This window comes from Nicotiana tomentosiformis, chromosome 7 (assembly GCF_000390325.3).
Source record: "Nicotiana tomentosiformis chromosome 7, ASM39032v3, whole genome shotgun sequence".
In the NCBI taxonomy this organism is placed as follows: domain Eukaryota; kingdom Viridiplantae; phylum Streptophyta; class Magnoliopsida; order Solanales; family Solanaceae; genus Nicotiana; species Nicotiana tomentosiformis.
Genome location: NC_090818.1, coordinates 110747458 through 110759918, shown reverse-complemented (window position 1 = coordinate 110759918; position 12461 = coordinate 110747458). Strand labels below are relative to the sequence as shown.

The window sequence follows — 12461 nt, the reverse complement described above, 5'->3', positions numbered from 1 at the left end:
GAACCATGCCGACGATGAAGCTTCTAGTAGTGAAGATGGAAGTGATGCAATACAAAATACTCATTGAATGATGTTTGAACTTTTAACTTATGAAACGTTTTGTTGTTGGGTATGATGTTTTGTTAATATAGTTTAGTGAAGATGGAGATGATGTTTTGTTAATAATATAGTTTTGATAGTTTTTATTGTTGTTGTTATTGTTGTTATTATTATTGTTATCGTTGTTGTTATTGTTGTTGTTATTGGTTGAATGGCAGCAATGTAATGCTGCCATTATAGGTGATTGGTTGTTGGCAGGTGGTGCAGCTATAAAACAGCTGTATTTTTCCAAAACAATACCTAGAAAACCAACCGTCTACCGACCGACGTCGGTCGAAAATGTTCATTTGGTTTCCCGGAAATTTAAATTTACCGACCGACTTCGGTCGGAATTTTTTATTTTAAATATTAAATATTTTAATAATACCAACCGACTTCGGTCGGAATTTTAATTTTAAATTTTAAATATTTTAATAATTCCGACCGAAATTCGGTCGGAATTGAACAATTTTTTAAAAAATGAATAGTTAAAATTCCGACCGACATCGGTCTCTAATTTAAAAATTATTTTCAAAAATACCGATCGAATTCCGTCGGTAAGATTATTTTGTGTCAGATAACTTGGTCAAAGTGCGTTGACAATTACCGACGGTCGAAAATATCGAACGACTGCGGTTGCTCCCCAATCACGATCATTCTTTTTTCGACAAAATGAAAATGGTCGGAAATCGGTCGGTTTTTGTTCGATTCCGACTGATTTTGGTCGGTTATTCTGGATACTTTTTGACAGTTTTTTAGTAGTGTAAGATTATATCTTCGAGGTCGGGGTGATAATTTTTTTGGGGGGGGGGGGGGGGGGGGAGGGAGAGAGAGAAGAAGGAAACAAAATTGCATGGTGATAACAGAAATATTGAATCATGAGCATGTGAATAAACCTCCCAAAAAGGAGACAGGAAATTGCGCATAGATATGAAAATTAAATGATCCATATATCTTGTGAAGCAATTTCATTTTCACACAGTAACCATCACCTATGGCCTTTTCACATTAATTTTACAGAAATGTTGTCCATGTTTATGTGAACATAACCAACACAGAACATGAAGGTGGGGACTAGAAATAGAGATATATTGATGGAAAAATGGATAATATTATTGATATTAGATATGTTTCAATCCAGTATTTTGGTTGAATAGTCACCATCTTATTGATCCAACTTTGTATATATTTTATAAGCTATTTGAAGCAAACCATTTCTAACTAAAGATCCACACTTACATTAGAAGAAAATGAAATAGGAATTACGCGTTAATTGTAATAGATCGACTTTTATACTAGTTCTTGCTCCAGCATAAAAGTTCCATTTAAGAATGGACGGTGTACTATTATATTTTCTGTTTTATCGAGTCCTACTTTGGCGCTAACTACTGTTATCACACAAAGAACAAGAATTCAATATGTATATGATAATACTCCAATAATCCTCTTTTTGGGGATTAATGGTCTCAGTGGTGAAGATATCATTCAAGTTGAGACTGAAAGGTTAGTACAATATTGCTCCATTCTTTTATCTTTTTTGGGGTTAACGATTTATATTTGTCATTTGAGGGAAGGATAAAAATTGTCAAAAGCGAATGAAATTAGAAGCTTTCTGCATTTTTGCTAAAGTGGTCTCCTTGGAATAGGCTAACGGAGAATAAAAACTTGTGGTCGTAAATATGCATATTTAACGTGACAATTTACATAAGTTAGTGCTATTACATTGACGTAATACTTAGATTCATAAATGATTAGATAATCGTCTGAACCAAGTTTACGATCTATTTAGTTAAAGTTAGTTAGATATTATTTGTAGTTACTGTGATTTTATTATATGAGGTAAAAATATGTCATGTAGTTATATCTCACATAATTTTGCTTCATAAATAATATTTTTAGTGTATGATGTTCCCTTGTGCCGTTTCAACTACTCTTTCGTAAACGAGAACTCTTGTTGTCGAGATTGGTGTTACTCTTGAAAGCGTAATATATGGATATCCACCCAATACAACTTTATATAATTTAATTCTTTATTATGATTTTTTATTTATTATCTTTCCAATTCTTCCTTTTCGCAAATCTCACCAAATCGCAAACAAATGATAAAGCATTCTCATTAAATAAAGGCCAAATAGGTGCACGGCCCCTTAAACGTGGCTCCAGTTTTCATTTTAACACTTTAACTTAATGTTTTTCTATTGAACACTTTAATATTATATAAAGTGGATCTATTGAACACTTTACTCATAACCAGTAAAAACAATAAGGTGTGTGTAATTCACACATGAATGACTTAGCAAAAATAACAAATAAGAGGGAGACAGGTGGCATTTGGACCCAAATAGTCAAAAAAAAGTTTTGAAAACAAAAAAGATTTATTTTATACATAAATTTCCCCAACAATTCCATCGTCTTCTCCGCATTTCCCCATCGGTTCTATTGCCTCCCACCAATATCGGTCATGGACACTATCTTCTCCAGTTAAACCGAGAAGCAAAATGATCGTATTGTTAATCTCATATTCCTAAAACTTCAATCTCAAAGAAACTTCCAAGCATTCAAACATGGCGTCTAAAGAATCCAAGATCCAATCTATTGAACGAATCTCAAGAGGAAGAAGACAGCAATTAAGGTAAAATTTCTCCAAAAAAGAAGCCGCAAAGCTCGAGCCAAAAACGCCACCGTCAAGAGGCGACTGCAGCTGCCGCCATCACTGCTATCTCTCTCCGGCTTCACGGTGCAGTTTATTTTGACTGTCTCAGGCCATCTTCTCACAATTTAATTAACTAATGAATTTCACGGTGCAATTTATTTTATTTTTCATTAAAACTACTGAAGTGGGCATTTAATCTGTAGTCGTCGTTGCTGAATTTCACAGTATTTTCGTGGCGTGAAGGAGTTTTCTGGTCGGTGTGAGGAAATGATGGTGGGGATGGAGGCTCGGAAAGGAGGAGGAAGAAGAATGTAAAACTATGCTTTTCTTAAATAAAACAAAAGAAAAAAAATATGATTTTGGTATTACTTCACGCATCTAAAGAGAGGTGAGACACACTCTTTTTGTCACATCATCATACATGTTCAATAGGCATAATTTATATAACGTTGAAGTGTTTAATAGGTACAAACTTTAGTTAAGGTGTTAAAATGAAAACTGGAGTCAAGTTTAAGAGGATGTCTAGGTATTTTGGCCCTAAATAAAATTGACTAAAACTAATAGTATTTTTAAAATTATTAATTGTGAAGTAAATCTAAACACGTTTTTTTCTTTAAGGTGATGCTTAAAGAAAAGCACAATTGTAAAAAATTGGTCAAACGCAAATACTAAAAAAGGCCGTTATCAAATTCGGGCCAACCACAAATTGCTAAGTTTCTAATTAAGTACTTTTGAGAATATTTTTTTTCTTTTTAAAAATAAATAGATTTTGAAAGTTTAGCCAAACTAATCTCAAGTTAATCTAAATCTCTAATAAATTAGTATTCCTTCCCATTTAATTCTATTTTTCTTATAGGTCTGCTTTTTTTTCACTTTTTCATTATCAAACATCCTTATTTAAAAGTCTCTTTTCCCTTCTTGAACTTTGGATAACCAATATTAAGCAGGGAGTCAAATATAGTTTTTCATAAAACAAAAAACAAAAACCACAATAATAAAACAAGAATATTACTTCGAATTAAGATCACCACTTTCATTAATCCACCAACTATGGCTAAACTATCAAAGAAATTAAAACTATTTACAGAGGTTGTAAACTTGTAATAGGCTGAAGAACTTACATACGGAGAATACTATGAAATAAATCATTTACAATCTATTTGCTTAACTTCAAAGCTTATTGTTAAATCTCCATTGATCGATGAAATGAGTAATCTGATTGAGCACTCGAATGAAGAGGATGAGAGAACTATGAAGAAGAAGCTAAGATCAGAAAGCAGAGCAATTGATAGAATGATTCGTATTTGTACATATGGAGCTACAAGTCCTTTATATAGGATAGCCTAATCTATTCACACCTAAGCTAGTGACAGCTGGATAATAGTTGTGACTAACGACCTCTTAAGTTAGTTAACACTATTACAACTAACTTAAACAGTTAAACAGTAAAGTAACCATGGTTAAGTAGCCATGGTGCAGGTTGTCAATTCCTCTACACCCCCCCCCCCCCCCTCAAGCTAGGAGATATTAAAAGGTTCTTCATGCCTAGCTTGGATAGCAGATAATGATGTTGAAGCTAAGTAAGCCCTTTGGTGAGAATATCAGCATGTTGCTCTGAGGAAGCCAAGTACTGAAGATTTACCAATCCCTGCTTGACCTTCTCCCGGATGAAATGACAATCGATGTCGATGTGTTTGGTTTGCTCACGAAAAAGGGGATTAGCAGCTATTTGGATGGCCGATTTACTGTCACAGTATAAAGAGATAGGCAATTGAACATTCACATTCAATTCCTTAAACAATCTAAGAAGCCATACAAGCTCAGCAACTGTTGAGGCAAGGCTCCTATATTCTGCCTCTACAGTACTTCTAGAGATAGTTGATTGTTTCTTGGATTTCCATGACACTAGAGAATTGAAAATTTTAATAAAATAACATGTAACAAACCGGCGAGTATTTGGATACGACGCCCAATCAGCATCACAATAAGTAGTGAGAGAAGGACAATGGACAGATGACAATAGAATTCCAGCTCCAGGTGACTGCTTAACATAACGAACCAATCGTACAGCAGCCTCCATATGAGAGACCTTAGGGGAGTACATAAACTGGCTTAAACACTGTACTGCAAAACTGATATCTGGTCGTGTGTTAGTTAAGTATAACAATCAGCCAAGGAGTCTTTGATATATACCAGGGTCATCAAGAGGGGCATCATCAGTCACCCCAACATGTGCATCAAAATCTGAAGATGTAAGCTTCAAGTTAAGTTCCAAGGGAGCACCAACTGAATTAGCTCCAGCCAAACCCATTTATGAGATCAATTCAAGGGCATACTTCCGCTGATGCATAACAATGCCCTCTTTGCTTCTAGCAAATTCTATGCCAAGGAAATACCTCAACTCACCAAGATCTTTGATCTTGAAACTGGACTGTAAACATGCCTTAGTTTCGAGAATCATGGTTGAGTCATCTCATGTGATCAAGAGATCATCGACATAAACCAAAACTATGACAAACTTTCCATGAGATTGTCTAGTAAACAGAAAATAATCCAAATGACTTTGAACAAAATCATAGGACAGCAAGGCAGAAGATAATATTAGGTTCCACTTCCTGGAAGCCTGCTTAAGGCCATACAATGATTTAAGAAGCTTACAAACTTGCTGAGGACCATTGGAACTATGAAAACACTGGGGTAAAGTCATATACACTTCTTCATCCAAATCACCTTGCAAGAATACATTATAGACATCCATTTAATGGATTGTCCAATACTTGGTTGCAGCAATAGCCAGAACACACCTAACAATTATCATTTTGACTACGGGAGAAAAGGTTTCTTGGTAATCTAAGCCTTCTTGCTGGCTATAACCCTTTGCTACCAGTCTTGCCTTGAACCTCTCCGCCTATTTTGTATCTTTATACTTAATTTTATACACCCACTTACAACCAATAGCTCTTTTACTTGTAGGCAAAGGTACCACCTCCCATGTATTATTAGCCTCTAAAGTTTGTAATTCAGCTTGCATAGCCTTAAACTACCTAGGATCTTTGGTAGCATGTGTATAACTCTTAGGCTTAACATCAGCAGAGAATTTGGTGAGGAAACTTTGATACCTTAGTGTCAAAGTATCATAGCTTACAACATCAGACAATGGATAGAGACAAGTATTTGCAGCTTTGCCAGGGACAACAAAATCTTTCAACCAAATAGGTGGTTTAGACACCCTTCCGAATTTTCTCTGTGGTGGCTCAGGATCAATAACAGGTGCAGGGCTAGAAAGTGGTAAGTCTATAGTGATGAGAGATGGATCTGCAATGTCAAAGACTTCTGCATCATGCGAAGCTATTGCTGGTGGCTGGTCTGGGATAGGTGGTGGACTAGAAATAGGATCATCTAGTGTATAAGAAGGGGTAGATACAACTGGAAAAGAGAAGTCTTGATCTGTTGCCCGTGAACAAAAAGGAAATATGTTCTCAAGAAAGAGAACATCTCTGCTAATGAAAATTGTTATGTGTTCCATGTCATATAGCTTGTAACCTTTCTGAAAAATCCCATAGCCAAGCAACACAAATGGTATAGCTCTAGGACTGAATTTGTCTTGTCTAGGTAATGTTGTTGCATATCACAGACACTCTATTACTCGCAAAAGAGACAATGAAGGCACTCTGTTGTGCAATACTTCAAATGGAGACTTTTTTCCCAAGACAATAGAGGGAACTCTGTTAATTATATACACAGCAGCTTCTACACAACATCCCCAAAACCTAGGTTGCAAGTGACCTTGGAATTTAATGGCTCTAGCTATCTCAAGGATATGCCTATGCCTCCTCTCGACAACTCCATTTTGTTGAGGAGAATAAGGGCAAGAACTCTGATGAATTATCCTATGTGACTTGAACAACTGAGCACAAAGACTATTGAAAAATTCTAACCCATTATCAAACCTAAAAGCTTTAACTTTCCTTTCAAATTGGTTCAAAATCATGGCAATGAAATATTTAAGTAGAGCAGACACATCATATTTAACTCGCATTATAAAGACCCAAGTCCATCTAGAGAAATCATCCACAAGAGTAAGAAAATAGTTCATTCCATTGTAGGTGGAGACTTTGTAAGGCCCCCAAACATCCATATGAATCAATTCAAAAGGTGCGACAACTCTACTATTAGTCTATTACTATGAGGAAATGGAAGTCTAACTTGTCTAGCTAATGGACATATGCCACAGTGGTCCAATGTAAGACTACATTTATTTTTCAAAATAAAAATTCTTCTTAGAACTGCCATAGGTACATGGCCCATCCTCTTGTGCCATAACTCTGAATCTGTTATCTCTCTTTCTACCAAAGATTTCATCTGCTCCTTGACTCCAGCATTTTCCTTTGGTCTCAAGATGTAAAGTTCTTCTTCTTTCTTACCAATCCCCTTCACCCTCCCAGTGAAGAAGTCCTATAAGATAAAGAAATCAGGATAGAAACTAACAAAGAACTGCAAAGCCTTAGTCAGCTTTGAAACTGACAACAGGTTGAATTTAAATGTTGGTACACACAATACGTCTTTAATGAGATCACCTCCTGTCAAGTGGCAATTTCCTACATGAGTAATCTGAGTGGAATCTCCGGTAGGCATTTGAACATGTCCTGAGTTTTCTACTTTAGTAGCATCAACCAACAACCATTCATTACTTGTCATATGATTAGTAGCCTATGTGTCTACTATCCAAGTAGGACTAGAATCAGAATCAGACAAAGATATACCTGCCATGTGTGCACTAGGTTCACCAATAGAAGTTTTGTTCAACAAATTGAGGATTTGTGAATACTGCTCATGAGTAAATACTGGCGATGTCATAGGTGTGAGTGGATAAAGAGCAGAAGCAGCATTTCCATCTGATTGTGTCAAGTTTCCACTCAGAAAAACACCTCTTGTTTTTGGCTTAAAATCGGGAGGATACCCTATAATTTTATAGCAATTTTCCTTCAAATGACCTTTCATGTTGCAAAAGTCACATTTCATTAACTTGAAACAATTTTCCCTGGAATGACCTCGTGTGTGACAATAATCACACTCTAGATTATAATTCTTCTTCCCCTGCCTCTGACCAGAATGTTTAACAGTAAACAGGGCAGTAGGCTCCATATTTTCAGTCAATGCACAATGCCCTCCTGCAACCATTTTTTGACTTTCATCCTGAAGCAGCATTGCATATGCTTGATTAACATTAGGAACGTGTGACTTCATCAAGATCTGGTTGCGTGCCTAGCTATATCCACCATTGATACCCATAAGAAATTGTAACAAGCATTGGTATTGTAAATGATTAGCATATTCCTTGGATTTTGCGCGTTCACATAAAGAAGGCGGCATCAATAAATCATATTCATCCCATAAGTCCTTCAATTTAGAATAATACACAGAGATGGATGAAGTACCCTGTGTTAAGGTAAAAATTGCCTTATGCAGATAAAACATGCGAGAAGCAGTCACCTTATCAAAGCGCTCTCGCAGGTCCTCCCAAATAGCATAAGCACTGGAACGAAACATCACTCCACTAAGCAAATCACGACTAACATTATGCATAATCCATGATTTTACCATCGTATTACAGCGATCCCAGTGAGTAACAAAATTATGCCCATAAGTGTCTCGCGTAATAGTACCTTCAACAAAACCTAGTTTATTCCTAGTTAGCAAAGAAACTTCCATGGCATGTCGCCATAGAGTATAATTCTCCATTCCGATTAGAGGCATCCCAATCGAAAGCGAACTCGGAGCATCCGAAGCATGCAAATACAGTGGGTGATTGTGGTCAATCAAAATATTTTGCGCAGTTGCGTCATCGATCACCATGAAATTTAGGGCTCAAAACTGATAAAAGCTCAAATTCACTAGAAAGTACCTGAGGAATCTCTCGATTTTCAACTGTCGTCGGAGAAAATCCCTTGATTCACTCAATTAGGGATCTGATACCATGTTAAATCTCCATTGATCGATAAATTGAGTAATCTGATTGAGCATTCGAATGAAGAGGATGAGAGAACTATGAAGAAGAAGCTGAGATCAGAAAACAGAGCAATTATGATTTGTATCTGTACATATGGAGCTACAAGTCCTTTATATAGGATAGCCTAATCTATTCTCACCCAAGCTAATGACAGCTGGATAACAGCTGTGACTAACAACCTCTTAAGTTAGTTAACACTATTACAACTAACTTAAACAGTTAAACAGTAAAGTAACCATGGTTAAGTAACCATGGTGCAGGTTGTCAATTCCTCGATACCTATGTATTATGAAAATTAACATGATTTATTATCTACAAAAAAGATTATGTTTTAATAATTCATAAATGTTTAAACTGTCCTAGTAAAGCTCGTCTAAACCAAATATTTCATAAGGAAACTATGGATATCCCAGGTTATCCCATGAGGTGGGATATCCCATGAATGAGATTAGTTATCCCACCTTCTATATAGGATAGCTAATCCTGCCATTTTAGTGTAAAAGTTATCTTGGGAGTAGCTAATACTCCAAATTAAACATGGGATAAAGCTAATCCCAAATTTTATCCCGAATTATTATCCTTATCTCATATACCAAATGACCGCTACGTATTTGGCAAGTGCAGGGAGAAATTACTCCAATTGTCAATAGCATGGACGAATGTAGTGTTGAACCGAAGGGTTCAATTAAACCCATAACTATCGATACAGGGTAAAAATTTTAATATAAAAATTTATTAAAATTATAAAAATAATAGATATGAACCCATAACTTTAAAAATATAATAGGTACAATACTAAAATCCTTCATAGTTAAACCCATAAGATTTAAATCTTAGATCCGCCTCTAGTCAACAGTATTCATTATATTTAATTGTTATTGTTGCAAGCATGAATTAATGTTGTTTTTCCCTTAATGCAGCTATGGCTGGACTGTGGGTCAAACCATTCTAGAACTTGTACTTCGTACACCCCACTTTTTCACTGTTGCAAATTATAAAGCATTTGGGATCCACTATAGTTAGGATAAGTGAATTTCTAGTTGTAATTTTCTTGTATGAACTTTACCATCTAACAAAGGGGATCTAATATTTCTAGAGCATGGATGCTATGAGCATCTAATTTTTTACCATGTTTGAATTTTTCTCACTCATCTCACCAATACCTCACTTCTCACTCCATCTTTCCCGCTCCCATCTTCCCACGCGTGCCCCCACTTCACTTTCTTTTGCCCCCTACTCTTTATCCCCCACACTTTGTCCTCACTCCACTTTTCACTGTCCCATATGCTTGTCCCCACTCCACTTTTCACTGTCCCATATGCTTGTCCTCACTCACAACCCCCTCACATGTCCCTCCTTCAAAAGAACGGATCACCCTCCCCAAAAAAGACAGAGAAAGAACGAGTTGCCATCTTCTTCTTCTTCCTCACGATTTTCTTCCTCTAAAAAAACTCTATGAAAAGTAATGCAAATCTCCAGCTAAAAGTCATGAAATTCTCCATTAGAACTAGTAGTCTTTTAGCCATTAAAATCTCCACCACCTCCGGCCCATTTCAGCCATAAAAAGTTGTCACTTTCAGCTCTGAAAACGAGCAACCAAAAAGCTTCCAAGACAGCCTCAAAATCACCCCAAAAACCTTCCCAAAATGCAGCAAAATCTGCCATCTTCAAGCTCCAAAACTACTGCAAATAAGCTATGAAATCAGTTGAAAAACAGTCTTTGAACAGCTACCAAAAATGTCGTCAAAAGTCATCGCCATCGAAGTCGCGTTCGAGCTCCATCGTGGATTCCAGTCGGATTTACTGTACGGTCCTTCAAAGGAGGTTCTTCTTATCTAATCTAAAGAGTTTCTATTAAAAGGTCATTTCAATATTGTTACGTGCTTGGTTTTATTTTGATGTTTAAGTATTTCAAGCTAGATTCGTCGTTGTGTTCTTTATTACTCTGAATTTGTTTACTGATATTTTAGTAAGTTAGTGTTAAGATTGCTTACTAGTAAGTGCTTTTGGTTATTTTATATGTAGTGTTTGGTCTAATTATTTATTTAATCTGATAATCGTGGATCAATGATTGAAGGGCCAATGAATTGCATGTGATCTTGGCTTGATTGGGTTTGTTTTTTTGTTTTTTTTTTTCGTAAAAAGGTTTGGGCTTGCATGGGAATAGTATTTGTCCAAGTTGCCTTATGTCAGACTAAAGAAGAGAAAACTTTTAAGCTTAATCCATCTCTTTAATAAAATAACTAATTTAAGTTTAGCCAAATAGTGAAGCAATTGCCTAACTCATTCTCATAACAATCGAAGTTGACCCATTTCTTTTTCATAAACTCTATGCCAAAATAAGCTCAATTCTAATAGGAAAATATTTAAACTCATGAACATCGTAGCTTGCTTTAGGCGCGATTAATAAATCATCGTGACTATGGGTACAATTCCCGTGGCATAATCATGATACGTAAATCCCAACTCAAGTGCGCGTTCACGTGACTTGACCAATCAATTTCGAATGATAATAAATGTGTTATTGATTATGTACACGTACGCGTGACATGATTCTTGACGTCAAACAAAAATGAGTACACGTACGCGTGACTTATTTCAAGATAATTTTTATTAATCTAATCAAGCAATAAAAGCGGACATAGGTAAAATATGAGAACCAATAAAACACAGGTTATCCAAAAATAATATAAACCAAATGTAATCAATAAAGCGACCGTACTAGAACCACGAGACTCGGGAAATGCCTTACACCTTCTTCCCGGTCAACAGAATTCCTTACCCGAATTTTGTTTTCGCAGACCAATAATAAAAGAGTCAAATCTTCCTTTGAATGGGTATTCAAATAAAAGGTGACTTGGAACACCCAAATATCAAATTTCAAGTGGCAACTCTGAATAATAAAATAATCCTACTTCAAAAATGTTACTTTAATTGAAAAAACTCTTTAACCCACAACAATCCATAACACATATTATCTTTTTGGGGTAAAAAAAACAGGAGTGTGACGGATGCACAACTAAAAAAAGAGAAAAAGGAAGTATTTAGCGGGAATTAATCCCTCTTTCCTTAGGCAAATAACACAACGTTCTACTAAGTGCCATTATTTTGCCACCCCTACCCTCGTCGGTTAGAAGGAGGAAAAGAAAAATGCACCACTCATTTTTTTTAGAACACGAGGACTAGCAAATAATATTAAATTAGAAAATATATACATAAAATATTTAGTTTGACAAAAAATTATAGATTCACGTGCACCATTATTTGGCCTAAATCTGCCCCCTGCCATTTGATTGACATGGTGTTTCATAAAATAATTAGGTTTCCATATGAAGAGCTACTTAATTAGACTTATGCGACAGCTAGTGGAAAGAGACCCTATAAGTTTGAATATTAAGTCATGTAATATGATGATTCTGAGACATGCATAAGAACCCTAGCTAACATTTTCACTCATGCAACGTACTCGTCTTGCGGTAGATAATAATTACTTTAAATTTAGCGAGTTTTACATCGTAGGACTTTTTTAAAAAGCTAATAATATAAATAACACTATTTTTAAAATATTTTAAAAGTAACAATTTAAATAACAATTCTGGCAAGTTTAATAAATGCTTAAATTTAATAGCAAGTAATTTAAAATTTAGAATCCTAATAATTTAGGAACCAATATCCCCCTTTTTTCTCTCCTTGAACCTATTTCCTATTTCTGTACTTTCA

At 35.6% G+C, this 12461-nt stretch overlaps 2 protein-coding genes and 1 long non-coding RNA gene across 4 annotated transcripts; 1 reads left to right on the top strand and 2 right to left on the bottom strand.

Moving 5' to 3' along the window:
* Positions 1-1141: 1141 nt before the first annotated feature.
* Positions 1142-5815, top strand: LOC138896563 (uncharacterized). The gene is made up of 2 exons (XR_011409922.1): positions 1142-1581; positions 2957-5815. It is a non-coding gene; the product is annotated as an uncharacterized lncRNA (long non-coding RNA).
* Positions 5816-6811: 996 nt separating this feature from the next.
* On the bottom strand, positions 6812-8836 carry LOC138896562 (uncharacterized). Of its 2 annotated transcripts, none has more exons than XM_070181834.1 (3): positions 7495-8836; positions 7309-7389; positions 6812-7186 (listed from the first exon to the last, which is right to left on the bottom strand). In XM_070181834.1, the coding sequence occupies exons 1-3, from the start codon at positions 7976-7978 to the stop codon at positions 7152-7154; spliced, it is 600 nt and encodes a 199-aa protein (XP_070037935.1). In that variant the 5' UTR covers positions 7979-8836; the 3' UTR covers positions 6812-7151. The 2 variants fall into 2 exon arrangements, with proteins under 2 accessions (XP_070037935.1, XP_070037936.1); XM_070181835.1 differs by having other exon boundaries at positions 7309-7386.
* On the bottom strand, positions 7997-8473 carry LOC138896202 (uncharacterized). Its single transcript, XM_070180989.1, has one exon. It carries the CDS (start codon positions 8471-8473, stop codon positions 7997-7999), a length of 477 nt encoding a protein of 158 aa, XP_070037090.1.
* Positions 8837-12461: the final 3625 nt, after the last annotated feature.

Bases quoted from the DNA above. Each gene is read 5' to 3' on its own strand.
- LOC138896562 (XM_070181834.1), bottom strand. From the start codon at position 7,978: ATGAAGTCACACGTTCCTAATGTTAATCAAGCATATGCAATGCTGCTT. The intron at 7,390-7,494 runs GTATATCTTTGT...ATGCTACTAAAG, and splicing joins ACCTAGTGCACACATGGCAG to TAGAAAACTCAGGACATGTT. The intron at 7,187-7,308 runs GTGATCTCATTA...TTTATCTTATAG, and splicing joins AAATTGCCACTTGACAGGAG to GACTTCTTCACTGGGAGGGT.
- LOC138896202 (XM_070180989.1), bottom strand. From the start codon at position 8,473: ATGGAGAATTATACTCTATGGCGACATGCCATGGAAGTTTCTTTGCTA.